The 18,250-nt window shown below is 38.7% G+C and overlaps 1 protein-coding gene across 1 annotated transcript in view; it reads left to right on the top strand.

Annotated features, from left to right (window-relative positions):
- Nucleotides 1-18,250, top strand: part of LOC142660172 (uncharacterized) — a 79,429-nt gene that overhangs the window by 13,557 nt on the left and 47,622 nt on the right. Inside the window, exons 8-19 of the mRNA XM_075836753.1 lie at nucleotides 560-647; nucleotides 1,212-1,298; nucleotides 1,607-1,632; nucleotides 4,031-4,238; nucleotides 5,476-5,598; nucleotides 7,469-7,589; nucleotides 11,393-11,531; nucleotides 12,695-12,799; nucleotides 14,642-14,714; nucleotides 15,142-15,279; nucleotides 16,717-16,881; nucleotides 17,917-18,011. Of these exons, the coding sequence (XP_075692868.1) occupies nucleotides 560-647; nucleotides 1,212-1,298; nucleotides 1,607-1,632; nucleotides 4,031-4,238; nucleotides 5,476-5,598; nucleotides 7,469-7,589; nucleotides 11,393-11,531; nucleotides 12,695-12,799; nucleotides 14,642-14,714; nucleotides 15,142-15,279; nucleotides 16,717-16,881; nucleotides 17,917-18,011 (1,368 nt within the window). The remainder of the gene's footprint in view (nucleotides 1-559; nucleotides 648-1,211; nucleotides 1,299-1,606; nucleotides 1,633-4,030; nucleotides 4,239-5,475; nucleotides 5,599-7,468; nucleotides 7,590-11,392; nucleotides 11,532-12,694; nucleotides 12,800-14,641; nucleotides 14,715-15,141; nucleotides 15,280-16,716; nucleotides 16,882-17,916; nucleotides 18,012-18,250) is intronic.

Raw genomic sequence — 18,250 nt, 5'->3', positions numbered from 1 at the left:
GCAGGGGGGGACACTGTGTGATCAGTCTAGTGTCAAGGGACCCTTCTAACAAGTAGGGATTGTCCAAAGCGGTAAACCCCTTAAGTATTTCTGATTGAGAACTTGAGAATTTTTGTTTTAATTAAAAGCAATTAAATAAAAAACTTGTGGGCAGATTTATCAAAACTCGGAAAATCTGGTCTAATTGTTAATAGCAACCAAGTAGAGTTCAGCTTTCATTTCTTAAACTGCTTTGATAAAATGAAAGCTGCTCTGTGATTGGTTGATAGGGGCAAGGAGGACAGTTTTTCTGTTAGACAGTTTTGAAAGTCACATCCTTGTTATGGTTAAGAGATAATAGACTTGTGGATTTTTAAATGATCCCTACGTCTCTATGATGCTGTTCTTGGTGTTGGATCTTCGAAACTGCAATCTTGCGTTATGGTCCTTCCTTGTTACTTTCACATGATGCAATCGTAATATTTCCCCAAAACTGATCCGTTTTCAAATAAATTGACATATTTATTTCTGTTCAATGTAGTAAAAACGTGATAATAATTCCTCATTTCTTATCAAACAGGTGGAAGTAGACAGGAAATATATGAACAGAACTTGTGGACTTTGCGGAAACTTTAACGGTGTTCACAAAGATGATTTTGTAGCGAATGGTAAGATTTTATCATTTGCATTTTTTACTTCTATAATATCTCAGGAGCCTCACTAAAGTACTTTAATATGGAGTAGCAGCTCAAGTGGCTTGTATGGGCTAAGGCATGAAGATCAGATGTTGCTTCCCTTTCTTGTTGTCACCTAAAGTTCTTCATGCCTACCAGTTACATAGGTAGTTCTAAGTACTGACTTCTGACTGTTTCCCCTGAAGGGGCAAAAGAGAATGATGTGACCCCTTCGCCTTACCCCTTTTTCCTATAATGCAGATGAGCATTGACAAAGTTGCCCTTACCACTTTGAGTAAAATTACAAAAATTGTGGGATAGAGAAAAACTAAATATAAAATTTTATTGGAAATTGGAGGTATCTCTGATGCTACATGATAGTGTCTATACAAACTATAAATATTACTTACGGTTTGGCTGATCCAAAATAGTTTGCAACCAATGTGTAATATGTCTGTACCAAATGCTTTATAACTATGTCATAATGTTTAAAATATAGTTGATGAAACGCAGTGACTCTCCACTATTGTAAATAACGTTAAATTTATATTTTTTTAGGAAAAATGTTGACACCTTATCAGTATGCCAACTTGCAGCAGATTGATGACCCTAATGAAATCTGTCCACTTCATGTGCCACAGAAAAGTATCTTAAGCAGTAATCTATTTGTAAGTGATTTTATTTTATTGTATTCACTGTATATGTTTATTCATTTACATTTAACTCTTATCAAACTACACCAATAATTGAAAGCAGGGACGCCATCAGGAATTTCTGGGCCCCATACAGCCAAAGCCATTGCCCCCCCCCCCTCCATTACCGGGGGAGGGCAATGGAAAGTGTGGCACTCACATTTGTACGCTATACGTAGTAAGTGATATTGTTACTGACGTCAAGTTACAGTGAACGAAACCATGGAGCGTTTTTTTGTGGGAACTCTCAGGATGGAATAGCAGAATCTAAAAAAAGGTATACTGAAGTATACCAACCCGACAGAGACCAAAAGGACATAATGGAGCCCTATGAACACATTTATCGTGTACATCGGGAGCTTTTACGACGTACAAGATAGACGTAGGGCGATAACACGATGTGGAGGGCGCCTTAAGGGAAGGTCATATATGAAAAGAGAAAACAGGGGAGAGGAGGACAACGGCGCTCCTCTAAGGTAATATTGTATGGACGAGGAGTCGAGAGCAGTAGAAAGTGAGCTGGGTTACTCACCTGGTAACGTTGTGAAATTGTAGGCACAACACTACTGCTTTGCATGGATGATGGTGGTGATCTTTGTAGGTGCCGGCTGCGACCCGCTGCTATCCCACGTGTGCAATCCCAAGAAGTGGAAGGAAAAATTGCAGCATTCGGGACACGGCGCCTGACAGGTAAGTACTCAATCAATGTATAAGTTTTAGGTGTTTTTTTTGTCAAAAACACTACGTGTTTCAGGACTGGAAAAGTCCCTTTCTCAGGCTCATATGCTATGAGCCTGAAGAAGGGACCTGTCCTGTCCTGAAATGCATACTGTTTTTGACAATAAAAATACCTAAAACATATACATCGATTGCGTACTTACCTGTCAGGCGCCGTGTCCTGAATGCTGCAATTTTTCCTTCCACTTCTTTTTAAGAGAAGGTGAAGCACTTGCAAGGATGTAAGGAGCACTAAGGCAGGTAAAAAAAAAAAAAAAGCCATGTGACCGCTGCAGCCTGTGAGGCCGGGCTGGACGCACACAGAGTTCTGAGTAAGAATAAGCTTCTTTTTTTCTGAGTTGCAATTTGTTTGTGGCGGAATCGCAGCTTTTCCGACGCAATAATAATAACATCTGATATTTGTTGCAGGTTTTACCTCCCCATTGAATTCAATGGAGAAAACCAACAACAGAAAGCAGCTATTCTGCAACATAAATAGACATGCTGCAGATTAAAAATTTATAAACGTTTTTTCAGTGCATTTTTTACGCAATGCGTGGATGAGATTATTCAAATTTCATTCACTCTGCTGCTACTGTATTACGCTGCGGATTTTCATTGTGGAAAATCTGTAGTTTTTATGCTATGTGTGAACTTACCTTACAGATTTTGCAACACAATAGGCATGTTGCTGATTTAACAATCAGCAGAATGCCCTAAAGCCCATGCAGATTTTTCCTGCTGCATGTGTATGGGGTTTTGAAAACCGCATTCACATGAGTTGCATTGTAATATGTAGTGGATTTTCAGTGCGCAATCCGCACCAAAAATAGGAGACAAATCCACCACGTATGAAGTGGCATTAGGGTCTATTCACAAACACTTTATTTACTACAAGTGGGGTCAGGAGGGATGTGAAGGAGGATGGGGCACTCACCAGTCTTTCAGAGTCCAGTCGGCTGTGTAGAGAAGAAGCTGTCTGGTGGGCGACTCTCTCCACACGGAGCTTCTGCTTTCAGCTTGCCCTGAGTCCTCTCAGGGCCCCAGCGTTAGTTACTTCAAAGGAAGGAATGGGCCCTATTACATTGAAGGGTCCGTTTCTTTCTCCAAGTAATTCACGCTGGTGCCCTGATACTAAGAAGCAGGAATGCCCCTTTTTTTTCAACAGGGCCCCTAACTGCAGTACCAGCTGTACCGCCCTGATGGCGGCCCTGGTTGAAAGGGTAAAGTTAAAATGAAAGGGTATGGACACTCTACTAATCCATTTAAAATTTAAAAAAACGTAGCAACGAGACGTGATGAAGAATAAAATATTCTACCGTTTTGTACATATAGTTACTATGCAGTCCTATGTGTCTCCATAGTTACAAACAAACCTGCGTATAGTATAATCCTGCAGTCATAAGTAACTCCCTATCACCTTAAAAAAACCTGCTGAAAGCCAATATACAGACAGTAAAAGAGGGGTCAAATGAACAAGAGTATCAGTTGACTGAATGATCTGAATATACACATGATTCAGAGTCTGTAATCATGGATACACATAGCTCTGCATAGGAGCTGAAAACACAAAACGGGAGAATATTTTTTAATCAAGAGCACTAAAAAAATGTGCTTCAGATGGATTGGAGCAGTAAAAAATGGTCGTAGAGGTGGACATACTCATTAATGTCAAGTTTATGTAGACCGTCAACATAATGATAAAATAGCTTTCTTTAAACTGAAGGGCAGCTACAAAAGATGATATTGCTTCAAATGTGCTTTGATTTTAACACTTTTAGGGAAAAATTGATTTGATGTGTCCAACATTGCTCCCTCCCTTTGTGTTTGAGTCTTTAGTGTATATGCATTTTTGGGACTGTCTTGGTTTCTTGGCATTGCGTGATAAATAGGACTTCCTAGTGAAGACTTATTAATAGTTCATTGTATGTATGTGATATTAATTCATTTCAACTGTATTTCCTATAGATAAATGAATGCATACGTCTTCTGCAGCAAGTTTCTTCTTCTTGTCTGGTTGACAAAACCCCATTTCTTAAAAGATGCCAGCAAGACTTGCAAGAATGTGATGTTCCTGGGGACCAAAACTGTGCATGTGCCACCCTCTCAGAGTATTCCACCAGATGTGCTCTCTGCTCACAACCGCTAAGCAATTGGAGGAACGAGAACTTATGTCGTGAGTATCCTTTACAAAAAAACAGCGGCTGTGGCAATAGGCAGAGTTGTAGCTAGACTTTCCTTCATCCAGGGCAAAGATTCATTCTCTGCTTAGCCTTGTAACTAAACACTCTGCCAAGGCAGAGTAACTTGTTAATGCTCACCCTGGCACCCATGCCCTACAAGCCCTCCCCCCAGCTACACCCATGTTAATGCTCCTCTCCACAATAACCTCATGTAGAAATTAGGTATAATTATATAGTTTTCAGCTTCCTGCCTCCTATAGGGGGCGATAGAATCAAACATCATGCATGAAATGTGGTTTAGGACGCAAATAAATAAGACATACCGCATAAATACCCCAAAAGGTAGTACAACCACATAGTTTGCAGGAGGAATATAGAATATATAATTATGTGACATTAAGTTAAAGGGTAACTAAACGTTTGACAAACGTCTGACATATCATTGTGACATGTAAGAAGTTTTGATTGGTGGGGGTCCGAGCACTGAGACCCCACCAATCGCTAAAACGAAGTGGCAGAAGCGCTCATGTGAACACTCAACCGCTTCGTTTCTGTTTGGCTTTTTCCGGAAAGCCAAGCAGTTGGTGTACAGGCGCATAGACTTTCTATTGAGCCTGTACTCTGTTACATTGATTTCCGGGAAAAAACGAACAGACACGAAGAAGCTGCGCGCTCACGCGAGCGCTTCCGCCACTTCGTTTTAGTGATTGGTGGGGGTCTCAGTGCTCGGACCTCCACCAATCAAAACATCTGAATTGTCACTATGACATGTCAGAATATTATCAAACGTTTAGTTACCCTTTAATATATAGGTAACATTCAATAGTTTCTGCATAATTTCATGTTTCATCTATCTTAAGTCACTGTGGCAGATTATTACGTTGCTACATTTTGCAAATCATCGTTTTGCTTGCAATTTCCTGGACGTGACTGTCACACCTGTGATGATAGATGAATAATTCAAAGCTAAAATTATTAACCAATTATTTAGACTGAATGTCAATTAAGTTAATAACAAGTAGTCCAGGAACAAGGGCATAACTATGGGGGGTGCAGAGGATGCAATCGCACATGAGCCCTGGAGCCTGACGGAGTCAAAAAGGCTCCTCTGCCGATATGTGAGGACTAGTACTATAAATGTGTGATATTTGGGGGGCTTTTACAGATTTGACACCAATTTGTAAGAGTTTGACAAAAAAATTATTTTAATACTCTTTTTTTCTTATTCAGCTTTGGACACATGCCCGTGCAACCAGATTTATGAAGAATGTGCGAGCCCGTGCAGTCCTACTTGCTCCAACCCCCAATATACCTGCAATTCACACTGTGTGTATGGATGCTTCTGTCCACCAGGTAATTCAGTACTGAAGATGTAGAGACTCCGGGCAAATTAGTCGCTGACTAACATTTTAGGGTTTTTACTGTGTGTCCTGTTTTATAACCGATTCACACAAATTATTGTACTTTAAAGGGGTTGTCAGGACATTCTGAATTAGGGGAGGGGAGTCTTTCATTTGGGACCTCTATCGATTAGCCAGAGGAGATAGTGTATACGAAAAGCATGTTTGCCTCTGGAGGACCCAGGCTGTCCATGCATTACATGAACATCCAATTGATTCTAATGGGCACCATATAATGCTTTATTTCCGCTGTGGTAACGCTTAAAAGGAATTAAAACTAGACACCAAGTTGCCCTGCGTATTACAGGTGATCACGACCAGCTTATCATCAGGGCACCGTACTAACAAAAAAGGGTTGTCCAAAGCGGCCAACTCCTTTTAAAGGTTTGTCTCAAGAAGACAACTCCTATCCTTATGCCTTATTAAGGGGATATCCTGTCCATATGTCCTATTCGAGACCCCCCTCTATGAGCCAGAATGGAGAGCCAATCTGTAAGAGCGACTTTCACACTGTATGACATGGATGGCCATTCATCTGAATGACCACCATGTATTGCTACATTTCCCCTGCAGCGGTTTTCCGAGGGTCTTTCCACACTGGCTTCCATATGAATGTGTAATTAATGCGTAGTCTGAAGTATGCAATAGATATTTTTAGTATGGGAAACACCTGGAAGGTTTACCAGCCATGTACATCATTATAATCATATGTTTTATTCTATAATGATAGAGACAATTTGCCAAATGCGAGACTTTTGTAGTACCGTCTGATTCACTTTCTCAATGCAAAAAATTATTTTTAAATATTCACTCATCTATATAAATTATGAGAGTTAAAGAATTTTCTAATATAGAGGATCAATGAACAAGAATATTTTTTTAAAGGATGAATCTCCCGTCCCAAAAGACTGTTACTGTAGTAAGTATTAGTCCTAACTAATCCGTCACTAAAACAGGCGCTCCCCAGTTATCTACAAAATACTGGTACAATATGATAGTATGAACTAAAGGAGTTTAGTTAAAAATAAAAATGTTTTGTGGTCACCGCTATATAAATATATTAATAAGCTAAACATACAGTAGTTTAATATAGTTCACATTATTATTTAAGCATGTGCGATTAAAGGGGTTGTCTAGTTTAGAAAACTCATTTTCCTTTACCCTACTAGTGAATTCTAAGTTGATAGAGGTGGGTCCTCTGTTTAGGATCTCTAGGCCAGAGATGCTCTGGATGACCTGTCCTACATTACACAGACAACGCAGTAATATTCCCTTGAGGTGGCGCTGCAGGGAAATGTGACATTTAGGCCAGATTCACACGAACGAGTGCAAACTCGGATGTGATAAATGGCCGTCTTTCACATCCGAGTTGCACCCGTGCGGGTCTCGTTTTCACTTATCCCTATAGACTTGAGTCCATCGAGAGATCCGTGAAAACTGAAGAAAATAGAACATGTTGTTGTTTTAACGCCCGTCATAAGGACGTATACTGCGGTCGTCTGAATTCGGCATAACTACAAGGTTTCCCCCAAATTACACCTGATCACTAGTGGTCCCAGCAAGGGAGCACTTGGTGATCAGCTTATTGTCAAGGGACGTTTCTAACTAAGAATTATCAAAGTGAATAACCCCTTTAATATTTTACGGAGTCAGTGGCCCTTATTTATCAAAACGAGCCTTGTTGCCCATAGCAAAAATTTACAGTGAAGTTTTTCTTTTTCCAGAGCAGTTTATGAAATAAAAGCTGTGCTCTGATTGGTTGGAATGGGCCTCTATGGGCCCAATGTGTACATGCTTCATGCCTATAATGCCTTATCTTTCAGGCACCGTTCTTGATGACCTCTCTAAAAACTTCACCTGTGTCCCTGTCAGTGACTGCCCTTGTTTTTTTAATGGCCAAGTCTATAGCCCAGGAGATCATATTCGCACTGATTGTAGTCTTTGGTGAGTAAGAAAATAAACAATGTTGAAAGTTATTCTATCCATTGTGTGTCAAGTGCTACATACTGTGCAGAGAAGACAAAAGGCGCTATTACACCGGCCAATTTTGGCCAGTGCAACGAACACCGATCAACGAGACATCGTTGATCGGTGCTCGTTTGCTCCTGTCACAAGGCGCTATGTATGGGGATGAGCGGTCATTACTCCGATCGCCGGTCCCCATACATTATCATCATGTTGGCAGCGCGTCTCCCTGTTTACACAGGAGATGTGCTGCCAACAACGATAATATTTCAGTTTTTTAAAACGACACGATCAGCAGATGAGCGTTTGCTGCCTTGTTTACATAGGGTAATTATCGGCAACGAGCGTTCTATGAATAATGCAAAAATACTTGTACGTTATCTTTGATGTGATCTATGGTTACACATTTCTATATCCTGATGTTCACTCATGAACTGGAAATCATGAAAGAACAAGGAAGTTTTCTTAAATGAACGTCTAATGTATGATTATTTATTAACTGTTGTAGCTATTTCTTTTTTATTACATTTTTTTTAAAAACTTCCCTGGGGATGGCCATATTGGAGAATGTAAAGACAGTGCAGCAGGGTGTGTGTGATTCATGGTAACTGCAATTAATGGGAGTCAGTGGCGTACTCAACATAGAGGCAGACCACACCACTGCTGCGGGGCCCGTGATAAGAGGGGGGCCCGGAACTGAATTCCTCCTGCTTTCCGACATAGAGCCAAAGCATCTTCTTCCAGCCACCACTTGGGGCAGCTCAGAGCATAAACATTTTTGCATCTTCCCTTGAGTTCAGTAGTAGTTTTTTAAATTCATATGCACTGATCCCCCCTAGTGGTGGTTGCAGGCAGCCAGTGTCTTATCATGTACTTTGTGAAGGGAAGCAGGAGATTTATGGGGGAGATTTATGTATTTATGGAAATTGTCTGGTGTAAATATATTCAAAAATATAATGTTCAGACTAAGCACCATATTTATATATTTTTATATATATTTACTATATGAAGCACCGGTTGTTTTTTCCAACATATGAGATGAAAAAAGTGGGCGAGGCTTCAAAATAGCGCTGAGCGCAACTTCTTTACTAAAAAATTCCTCTACTTTTCTACTTCAGTACAAAAGTGTTGGAAAGGTCAAATCTGGCATATTAATCCTAAACTAGAATCCTCAACGGGCCGTAAACCCTGTTGATAAATATGCTACATGCCACACAGAGGAGAGATACCGGGATACCACCTGCACAGTGCATCAGTAATAACGCAGCTCCCCCTATGTCTGAAAAACAAAGCTTTAATCGTTATAAAAATCTCTTATGAAATTAAGGTGAACAAAAATAAAGATTATACATTTTTTGGAGCTTACACTAAGTTTTGCTATTGGGCCCAATGATTTCTGTGTACACTCTCGAAGGTAGTTGATGGTCAGAAGAATGTCATAGTTAACAGGGGAGATGCAAACATCCTGCATGTAGTCATTGTGTTCTGTCTTATCTAGGCCTCTAGCAGTACAATAGAGTTGTCATCTGTTATTTAATTACCCACCCTCTAATAACAATGACATGACTCTACGGATCTTGTCAAAGTCTACACAGCAAAGCTGAATAGATCTGCAGAAACCAGGAAATGTCAGCCTATTGTGTGTGTGCTTTTAGTGGCCAGTGTGAAAACAAGAAAATCTTTATTTTTTTAAGCAGTCACATAAAAAAGAAAATAAAAAAACACATATTTAAAATAAAAATCTGATTTAAATAATGTCATTGACATATATCTTGGGAGCTGCGAGGAATTGTCTAAGCCAGTGTTTCTCAATATTTCTAAGGCCAGATTCAGACGAACATGCGCGTGGCAGCAGCGTGTCAGCTCTGTGTGCCCTGTTCATATGGATGCGCGGCTGCGTGCTTTTCGCGCAGCCGCCATCATTATGACACTACGTTTGGATGTTTGTAAACAGAAAAGCATGTGGTGCTTTTCTGTTTACATTCATTCCTTTACTGCTGTTGCGCGAATAACGCTTGTCCCACAGAAGTGCTTCCGTGGGGCATACGTGATTTTCACGCACCCATTGACTTCAATGGGTGCGTGATGCGCGAAAAACGCCAAAATATAGAACATGTCGCGAGTTTTACGCAGCGGACTAACGCTGCGCAAAAAAACACGGACTGTCTGCACTGCCCCATAGACTTGTATTGGTCTGCGTGAGCCGCGTGAAAACCACGCGGGCTGCACGGACGCAAATCACGTTCGTGTGAATCCCCCCTAAGCCAAACACCTCCTACTAAAACATATTACATCAAAGTATCTTCAAGGCTATGATCATACACTTTGCTGCCTATTAAAAGCCCAGCATATGCACAGCTGTACTTCAGTAGAGGCTTGGTATGTACCCCCTTGAGTACATATACCACAGGTCGAGAATTTAGGGTCTAAAAGTAACTACAATAAAAAAGAAAGTAGTGGAAAATATATGCTAATCTCTCAATTTCATCGTGAGGCAGTGTTCTCAGCAGCCAAGTAATAATTTCTCATAGATGTCTGTGCCATCATATTTGTATAGCTTTGGCTCACGCCACTATTATTGGGTTACAAGCTTTCATTGATTTGGATCTGTGAGGTTCTCATTTTTACGTAATTATTCGTGATTAACTCTTGAGCAATAAAAACCACAAAAGACACAGCCAATAGTCCCCACCTATTTAGTGTAAAAGATGCCTTATTTGTTAATCTAAACACCCAACACATTCACTATGCACTGCATGAAAGCCCATATCAGTCTCATCTGCCTCAATGTATATACTAGTATATATGTTTGAATGTATATATATATATATATTATAATTAGGATCCAAAGCGTTCCAGGCTGTCTACGTACTCATTTGAATGGCAAGAATATACTGTATATATATATATATATATATATATATATATATATATATATATATATATATATATATATATATATATATATATATATATATATTTAAGATATATTCAGAAACAGTAACTGTGCCACCCAGGCCACGAGTTGTTTCAATTTGGCATTTGCCAAATTAAATCATGGTATTGGATCTGGATACAATGTCGGACCGTAATCATTGCCTTTAGGTGACATTTTTACTGCTGCATTTTTACAAGGTCGCAAATTAGATCCATATATTCATACCTTATGCGTGAAAATGTACATTTGCTTGACAATATTGGGAGGTCATGCGTGTTGGCTGTGTGCTCCTTCTGGAATTGAAGTATAACTGTAATAAAGTCACGAAGACCACCAATTCTTTCTTTTGAGTGCCAAATATATGTTATGACCTATAATGATTAAAATTATTAATTTAGTGGCATCCCTTCTAAATACTTTTGTGAGTTACAGAGTTCTATCTTGTGCTTCATAGTAATTACCGTAATGCACATTATACTAAAATTCTTTGTAATGGTAAGTATTGCCTACACTAATTTGGGAGGTATCGGAAAGGAGCAATGTCATTCTAAAAAGGACAACATGAAAAAAAAAGGGTCTGATTTTTTTCTTCCGAATATAGCGCCACTGTTATTCGTAGGTTGTGTCAGGTATTGCAGCTCAGTGACATTCATTTGACACAGCCCATGTATAAGAGTGGTGCTCTTTCAGATTTAAAGCAGACTTCTCTTTCTAATCTCAAAAACCCATTTGAGTTATTTGTTTGAAATAATAATAATAATAATAATAATTAATAATAATAATAATAATAATAATGAAAATACTGAAAACATGCTCTGATGATTTTTATTTTTTATTTTTACAGTGAGTGCCAAATGGGGCAATGGAATTGCAAAAACACGCCTTGTCCAGGGAGATGTTCCATAGAAGGTGGCTCCGTTATCACAACATTTGACACTGACACATATCGATTTCATGGATCTTGTATTTATGCACTAGTCATGGTAAGTCAGTATCTGATGTGTCATTTGGGCACACATGGTATACAAGCCAATATTGTGCAGTAGAGCCAAACTACAAAGTATTGTAGTGCCAGCCATACTATGGCTCAGAAGCATCATGAGGTTTGTGTACTTTCCCTACAATTGATTTTCTGGTGAAGCAGAGATCCAAAGCTTTTCTATTAGTGGGTGTATTATAAGATATTATTTATTTACTTTATTTTGTTTGTTTTTTTTTACTTACTTTATATATCAATATACATTTTCTCAATTAAAAATTGGAATTTTTGCGGAAAAACTACCAGATTATTCTTTATCTAGTAAACTGTGGCAAATAACGGGGACCGTAGGAGGTATTTATAATTTAACTACTAAGTATTTAATCTTATACTATCATTAAGTCTTGAGGAGACGTAACTACGGTATATAGAAAATAAACTATTAATCCCATTTACAGACGTACAGTTTCCCAGAAAATGACACAACATGATATACCATATTTCACTTGCATTAACATTTGCTAAGAAGTTCAGTGTAAATTATTATCCATTTCAGCATTTAGCCATTATAATCTCGGGAGAGGCCGATTGTATTGTTTTTAAACAGGATTAAATTACAGGATTATGATGTCTAATGTAATATATATTAAAAAAATAGTTCAGTTACAATCTAAAGGGGATGTTTAGAAAACCCATTGTCAAATACTCTCTTAAAGCATAGAATAGGGGGGCATCTGTCATTCGGGTCCTCTATCAATAACTTACATTAGAGAATGGCTACAAAGAGCATATCTCTTTGGAGGACCCAACCGGTCCACCACATTGATTTCATCCTGTGATGGCGCTGTTGGGAAATTGAACACTTGTCCAGATTCCCCAAAAACTAGAACTGATTGCTGGGTGTCCCTGCAAGAGAACACCCTGGGATTCCCTTAATCTTTAGTTTGTATAAAGATATGTACATAAGTGTACGTGTATGAAATCTAAAGATACATATCCAACTATGAGAACATTTGGTCATTGCCAAATCTTTGTGCCTATAGACGCATTACATATCTAACATTTTCAGGGATGATGTTACTAACCGATCCTTTACATAAGATGATTTGTATAATTCTAGTGCTCCGGTATTTCTCATTCCTGTTTCATTTTCTTGCCGTTCCACAGAGCTCTATCTTTCCAGATGAAGGAGGTGTGATGGGAACATTTGAGAAGTGCGGCGTGAGCTCTTCAGAAACTTGTTTCGACAATATTATCTACACATCTTCAAGTGTGAGTTGTTTAATTGTTGTTGTTGATTGTTATTAAATTAATACTCGAGCTTCTAAAATGATAGTACAATTCCAAATAACAAAACGGTGTTCGAAATATTTGTTATTAAATCAAGCAAAGATTTAGTTCATTCTCTGCCTGTATCCCAAAGACAACACTTCTTTCCCCAGTGCACTAGCAGTTTAGGGTTGTCTTTGGGACACTGGTCCTCATGACAACCAATAAAATATTGTCTTTCATTTCACTACTTGTGCTTGAAAAATTAAATACAAACTCAGTGGATCCTGGATCCTGGCCACTAACAAGCCGTGCGTCCCAATGCTAAACACTGACATGACAGATTACAGAGGCAGGAAGTGTTGTCATAATTACACAAGCTGTCAAATATTTGTTTATGTTCTATAAGGTGAAACAATTTGCCACTTTGACTTCTATGACTGAATTGCCAATATACACATGAAGTCCATCAGCAATCTGTCAGGACGCGTTCCCATAATTTGAGTCTCGCCAGTTCTTTCTCGCTTTCGCTCTACACAACTGGTGTTTCTCCATCCAGCACGGATAGAAATTTGGCATCACAGCTAATGCCACTAGACACAAAACTGACCCCTGTGAAATCTGTTCAGTTATTAGTTTCTCTGAACTGGTGGGCCGACAAATGTGAACGGGACAAGAAGAAAAAACGTTGTGTTTAGGCTCCTAAAATATATGTTATCGTCAGTCCCCTTTTGTCACCCATAAAATGTTACAGATTCATTACAGTGGGCTGCATGAGGCAGGATCAATAGGAAGAAAGCTAACACAGTACAACAAATATATTAGGCTGGGTTCACATCAGTGTCGGGCTTCCATTCATTGGTTCTATTTGACCTTTCCATTGGAGGAACCGATGAACGGAAACCATAGCTTCCGTTTGCATTACCATTGATTTCAATGGTAATGCTTCCATTGCTATTGGTTTCTGTTTGTTTCCGTTCCATAAGTATCTGGGGGACTTTCGTGGAAACAATAGCAGAGTCGACTACGCTATTGTTTCCACTACAAAAACGGAAACCAACTGCAACGGAAGCATTACTATTGAAATCAATGGTAATGCAAACGGAAGCTATGGTTCATCGGTTCCTCCGACGGAAAGGTCGAACGGAACTCATGAACGCAAGCCCGACGCTGATGTGAATAGGCCCTTACAAAGTTTTTTGCACAAGCAGGCCAATAAGTTGAACTTGTTTAAAAACAACTTATTTTTAAATAAATTTATATATCAATTTATTCAACATTAAGGGCTATTACATTTATTAAGTTATAAAAATCAGTTTTGTAATTGACTTTTATAAAATGCACTCTTTCTTTTCTGCAGCTTCTATGTATCACAGTACATAGAAGCGAGGGGCGTAGCTATAGGGGGTGAAGAGGTAGCAGTCGCACCCGGGCCAAAGTACCTAAGAGGGCCCAAATGCCCCTCTGCCGCATAAGAAACCAGTATTTTAAATAACATATTTAAAATGACATATTTTACACAAGTCATTTACACAAGTCATTTACACAGTTCATTCAAATATATATTTTGCATTGGGGCTCTGGAGCTTCATGCTGCGCCCCTGATAAAAGCTGCAGAAAATCATTTTGAGTCAGATCCTTCAGTAAGCTGTACTGATGGCTCAGCTGACAGCGGTTCCGGTTTGCTCCTGTCAATCATCACTAAATAAATGCATTTCAATAATAAAAAAAAAAGAGCCCAAAGATGTCCATAGCTTTTAACCACCTGCCTCAGTGAATTAAATAATGCATGATTACTGCGGTATTGTAACAAAAACATAATTTTTTTCTATTCCCAACCTGTAGGGGGTAATAATACTGTCAAAGCAAGAACAAATCACAGTGGATGGACAGATAAAACAACTGCCATATGTTGCAGGTGAGTGAAAACTATTTTCAGACCGGATAGAAACCAAAAATTAAAACTTGACTAAAACTTTATTTGCAGTAACCAGTCTTACTTTCAAATGCTCGAGCATTTGTGCTCCAGATTTTTTATGTCAGTTTGGCAAGTACTGGGAAAAGCAATAACAGAACTTGAAAAAAGACTATGGGGGGATTTATTAGAACTGGTATTTTATACGTCAGTCTTAAATTAAAGTGAATTTGGCGCCTCATGTAACACCGAAATAAAAATCTGCACCTGCTATAAAAAGGCGTAGCTTCGCGCTATAATGTGCAACAATTTCTGTATGACTGCACAGGTCGCACGCCGCATAAGGCTAGCCCTTAGTCATCTCACTGAATTTATAAAATGCTGATATTTGTACAGTGGATTCAAGATTACGTTTTGCCTCTCCTTACAGATGATGTTATAGTGATAAGACTGTCCTCCACAAACATCCTCCTTTTTACAACGTTTGGTCTTGAGATTATGGTGCAGAGAGTTCCTGTCTTCAGTGCCTATATTAAACTGAACAGAGATTATTTTGGAAACACTAAAGGTAGGAATTTTTGGAAGGCTGACACCTTATTTACACAAATGGCATAATCGGCCGTGTGGTAGACGTTTTTTTAAATTAATGTACTTCTATGGGGCTATTTACACGTGTGAACAGCCCATGAAAAAAATAGGACATGTCTTATTTTTGCCCGTTTTCACGGATCCCTTAATAGACTCAAGTCTACGAGAATCTGTGAAATCGGGTCCCACACAGATGCAAATCGGCCGATTTGACAGCCGTTTGTGTGAATAAGTAACATTAATTAATGGATGATAAAATGGTCTAAGAGTCCTATTTGAAACCTCATTGTATTTGCATAACTTACATTGGTCATTCTTAAAGAGGACCTGTCAAATCTCCTGACATGTCTGCTTTAGTAAATAAAATTGTATTCCCCATGAAATAATTCTGGAGCACCTGTTTTTAGGACTCTACGTTGTGCCATTCTTTTGTGATTCCTCCTAGAAATGTATGAATTAATTGACTACTGGGTGTTACTAGTCAGGGGTGTGTCCCTACACAGACTGACAATGTCCAATCACTGCTGACAGACTGAGACTGTGTAGGGACACGCCCCTTTGACAATCGGAATGGTAACACCCAGCTGTCAAGTTATTCATACATTTCTAGGAGGAATCACAGAGAAGTGACATAACGTAGAGTTCTAAGAAGAGATGCTCCAGAATTGTTATTTCATAAGAAATATTTACTAAAAAAAAACATGCCAGAAGAGATAACAGGTAATCTTAAAGAGCTTGTTGTCGAATATCTGGCTATAATGAAAGTGATCCAGGCTTGTGTGCTAAAAGAAAATGCATACGATATTTTGCAGTCCGAAGAAGAAAATAAAATTACAATGTGCAAAATGTGGTCAGCAAGTTGCTCTGTTGCTTAAAATAGTGTACTCTATAGAGTATGAATATGACGTTTACCATCTTGGTAAAGTTATAGGGGCTTTCTGGTTTACAAAAATAATTTTTAAACACACAATTAAAGCATTCTGAGTTAACAGAGGTGTATTTCCCATTATGGGGTCTCATCAATTACCCAGAGTAGAGAGTGGCTCTAAAGATTGTCTTTCACTCTGGAGGACCCAACAAGTCTGTGCATTACATGGATATCCCCTTGATTTCAATAGGCACTATGTAATGTTTTATATGCCCTTAGGTGATGCTGTAGGAAAATCAAACACTTGCTTCCCACACAAATTACAGATGTTCCCAGCTTATCATCGGGAGGTTCTTATAAGAGTCAAGATTGTCCAAAGCAGACAACCCCCCCCCCCCCTCCCTATGACAACTTGAATTCTATTCTTTGACCTAATTAAATTCCCTCAATGTTGTTGAAGAGGAATATGAAGAATGTCATTATTATTGTGTTATGAAGTATGGCTAAAACTATATTTCTGTTTTCTTGTTTTTGTTAATTTTTAAATAGGTTTATGTGGTAACTTCAATGCTGAAACTCAGGATGACTTACTTTCCAGTGGTGGGATTGTAGAAGGAACAGTCACAGTATTTGTAGACTCCTGGAGGGCCGCTGCAAACTGCAAACCAGCCCAAAATATGGATGTTAATCCTTGCTCATTGAGTATATCTAATGGTAAGTCTTGTTTGGATCTTAATCCCAATCAATCAGATATGGACACTAACTGGACTTAATGGACACTAACTTTTCAAACAACTTATGCTAATCTAATAGTAGACTTGATATAGAACAACTTTGTAATTTACTTACTGTTAAAATGTATTGCTTTTATCCATGCAAATTCTGTGTGAAGTTACTGCCACTAGGTGTCTGCCTTTCTGTAATCTGCTGTCCACCCCAAATTGTCAAGCAAAGTCTGTCCCTGGTTACAGAGTAGAGTTGATGGACTGCAAAATGTGAGGGGGGGGGGTGTTGACACTTCACTGCCAGGTCTATGGAGAGGGGAGGGGTTCAGGAGGAGGGAGCAGAGAGAGAGAGAGAGAGTGAGTCACGCAGACATGCTGCATACAAGTCTATGGAGAAGAGGGATTAGGAGAAAGTAGAAGCAGAGTAAGAAACACACAGAGATGCTGGTAAGATTTCTATGTCACCTCAGTGCTGGATTCTCATCTACACTGCCTATTACTGCTTTATAATCTCCTCCATGTTGCTGTAGCTTCTATATATGTGATAGGTAAAGATAGGAGAGCAGGATTCTCCTCTTATCTATGTGTACTGTGTATAGAAGACATGATAGCATTTAGACTCCACCCACTATCTTAGAAAAAACTGAGAATTAGAGTTAGAGCCTGCAGAGAGGAAAACTGCTAAATAATGTCATACAAGTCATACAATGGCCAGAAATAGTGTTATTTCTCATGCACACACATATGACACCTTATCCTGAAAAGTCATCTGAAAAGTTAGGTACACTTTAACACATCTGAAGTAAGTGCACCGCCCTATCTATAACACATTCGCATAAGAAGGTGAGCTCACGTGTGACCATTCAGCCAACGGTTCATTTAGGTTATAAGGAGCTAATTATTTAGCCATTCTTTGTCAAAATCTAAAAATAATTGTAGGTAAACTAAAAAACGAGGGAAAAAGGTAACATAGTATGTATTTGGTGTGCAGTCACATGTAACTAATGTATTTTTTTTTTATCAGAATTATTTGCACAGGCATACTGCTCTGTTCTGGTGAACCAAGAAAGCCCATTTCAAATATGCTATTCTTTGGTGGATCCCGACCCCTACTACAAGGTAAATTGGGTCATTGCAGCAAAATAAGATAGAGATTCGATTCTGAAAATTATGAAGAGCATGTTATAAATCTTGTTGTTCCTTTGTCTATAACATCTTTGCCTGACATTATGTATATAAAATCAATTTTAGACCAAAAAAATAAAGAAACCAGAGATACAATTCCATAAATTAAATATATTTAGTGCACTAAATTAATACACAGTGCTCAATCTCCGAAGAAATATTAATAGCAAAGA

This window comes from Rhinoderma darwinii, chromosome 9, assembly GCF_050947455.1.
Source record: "Rhinoderma darwinii isolate aRhiDar2 chromosome 9, aRhiDar2.hap1, whole genome shotgun sequence".
NCBI classification, from domain to species: Eukaryota; Metazoa; Chordata; class Amphibia; order Anura; family Rhinodermatidae; genus Rhinoderma; species Rhinoderma darwinii.
The sequence above is the reverse complement of the archived record's forward strand: the minus strand, read 5'-3'. Positions and strand labels throughout refer to the sequence as shown.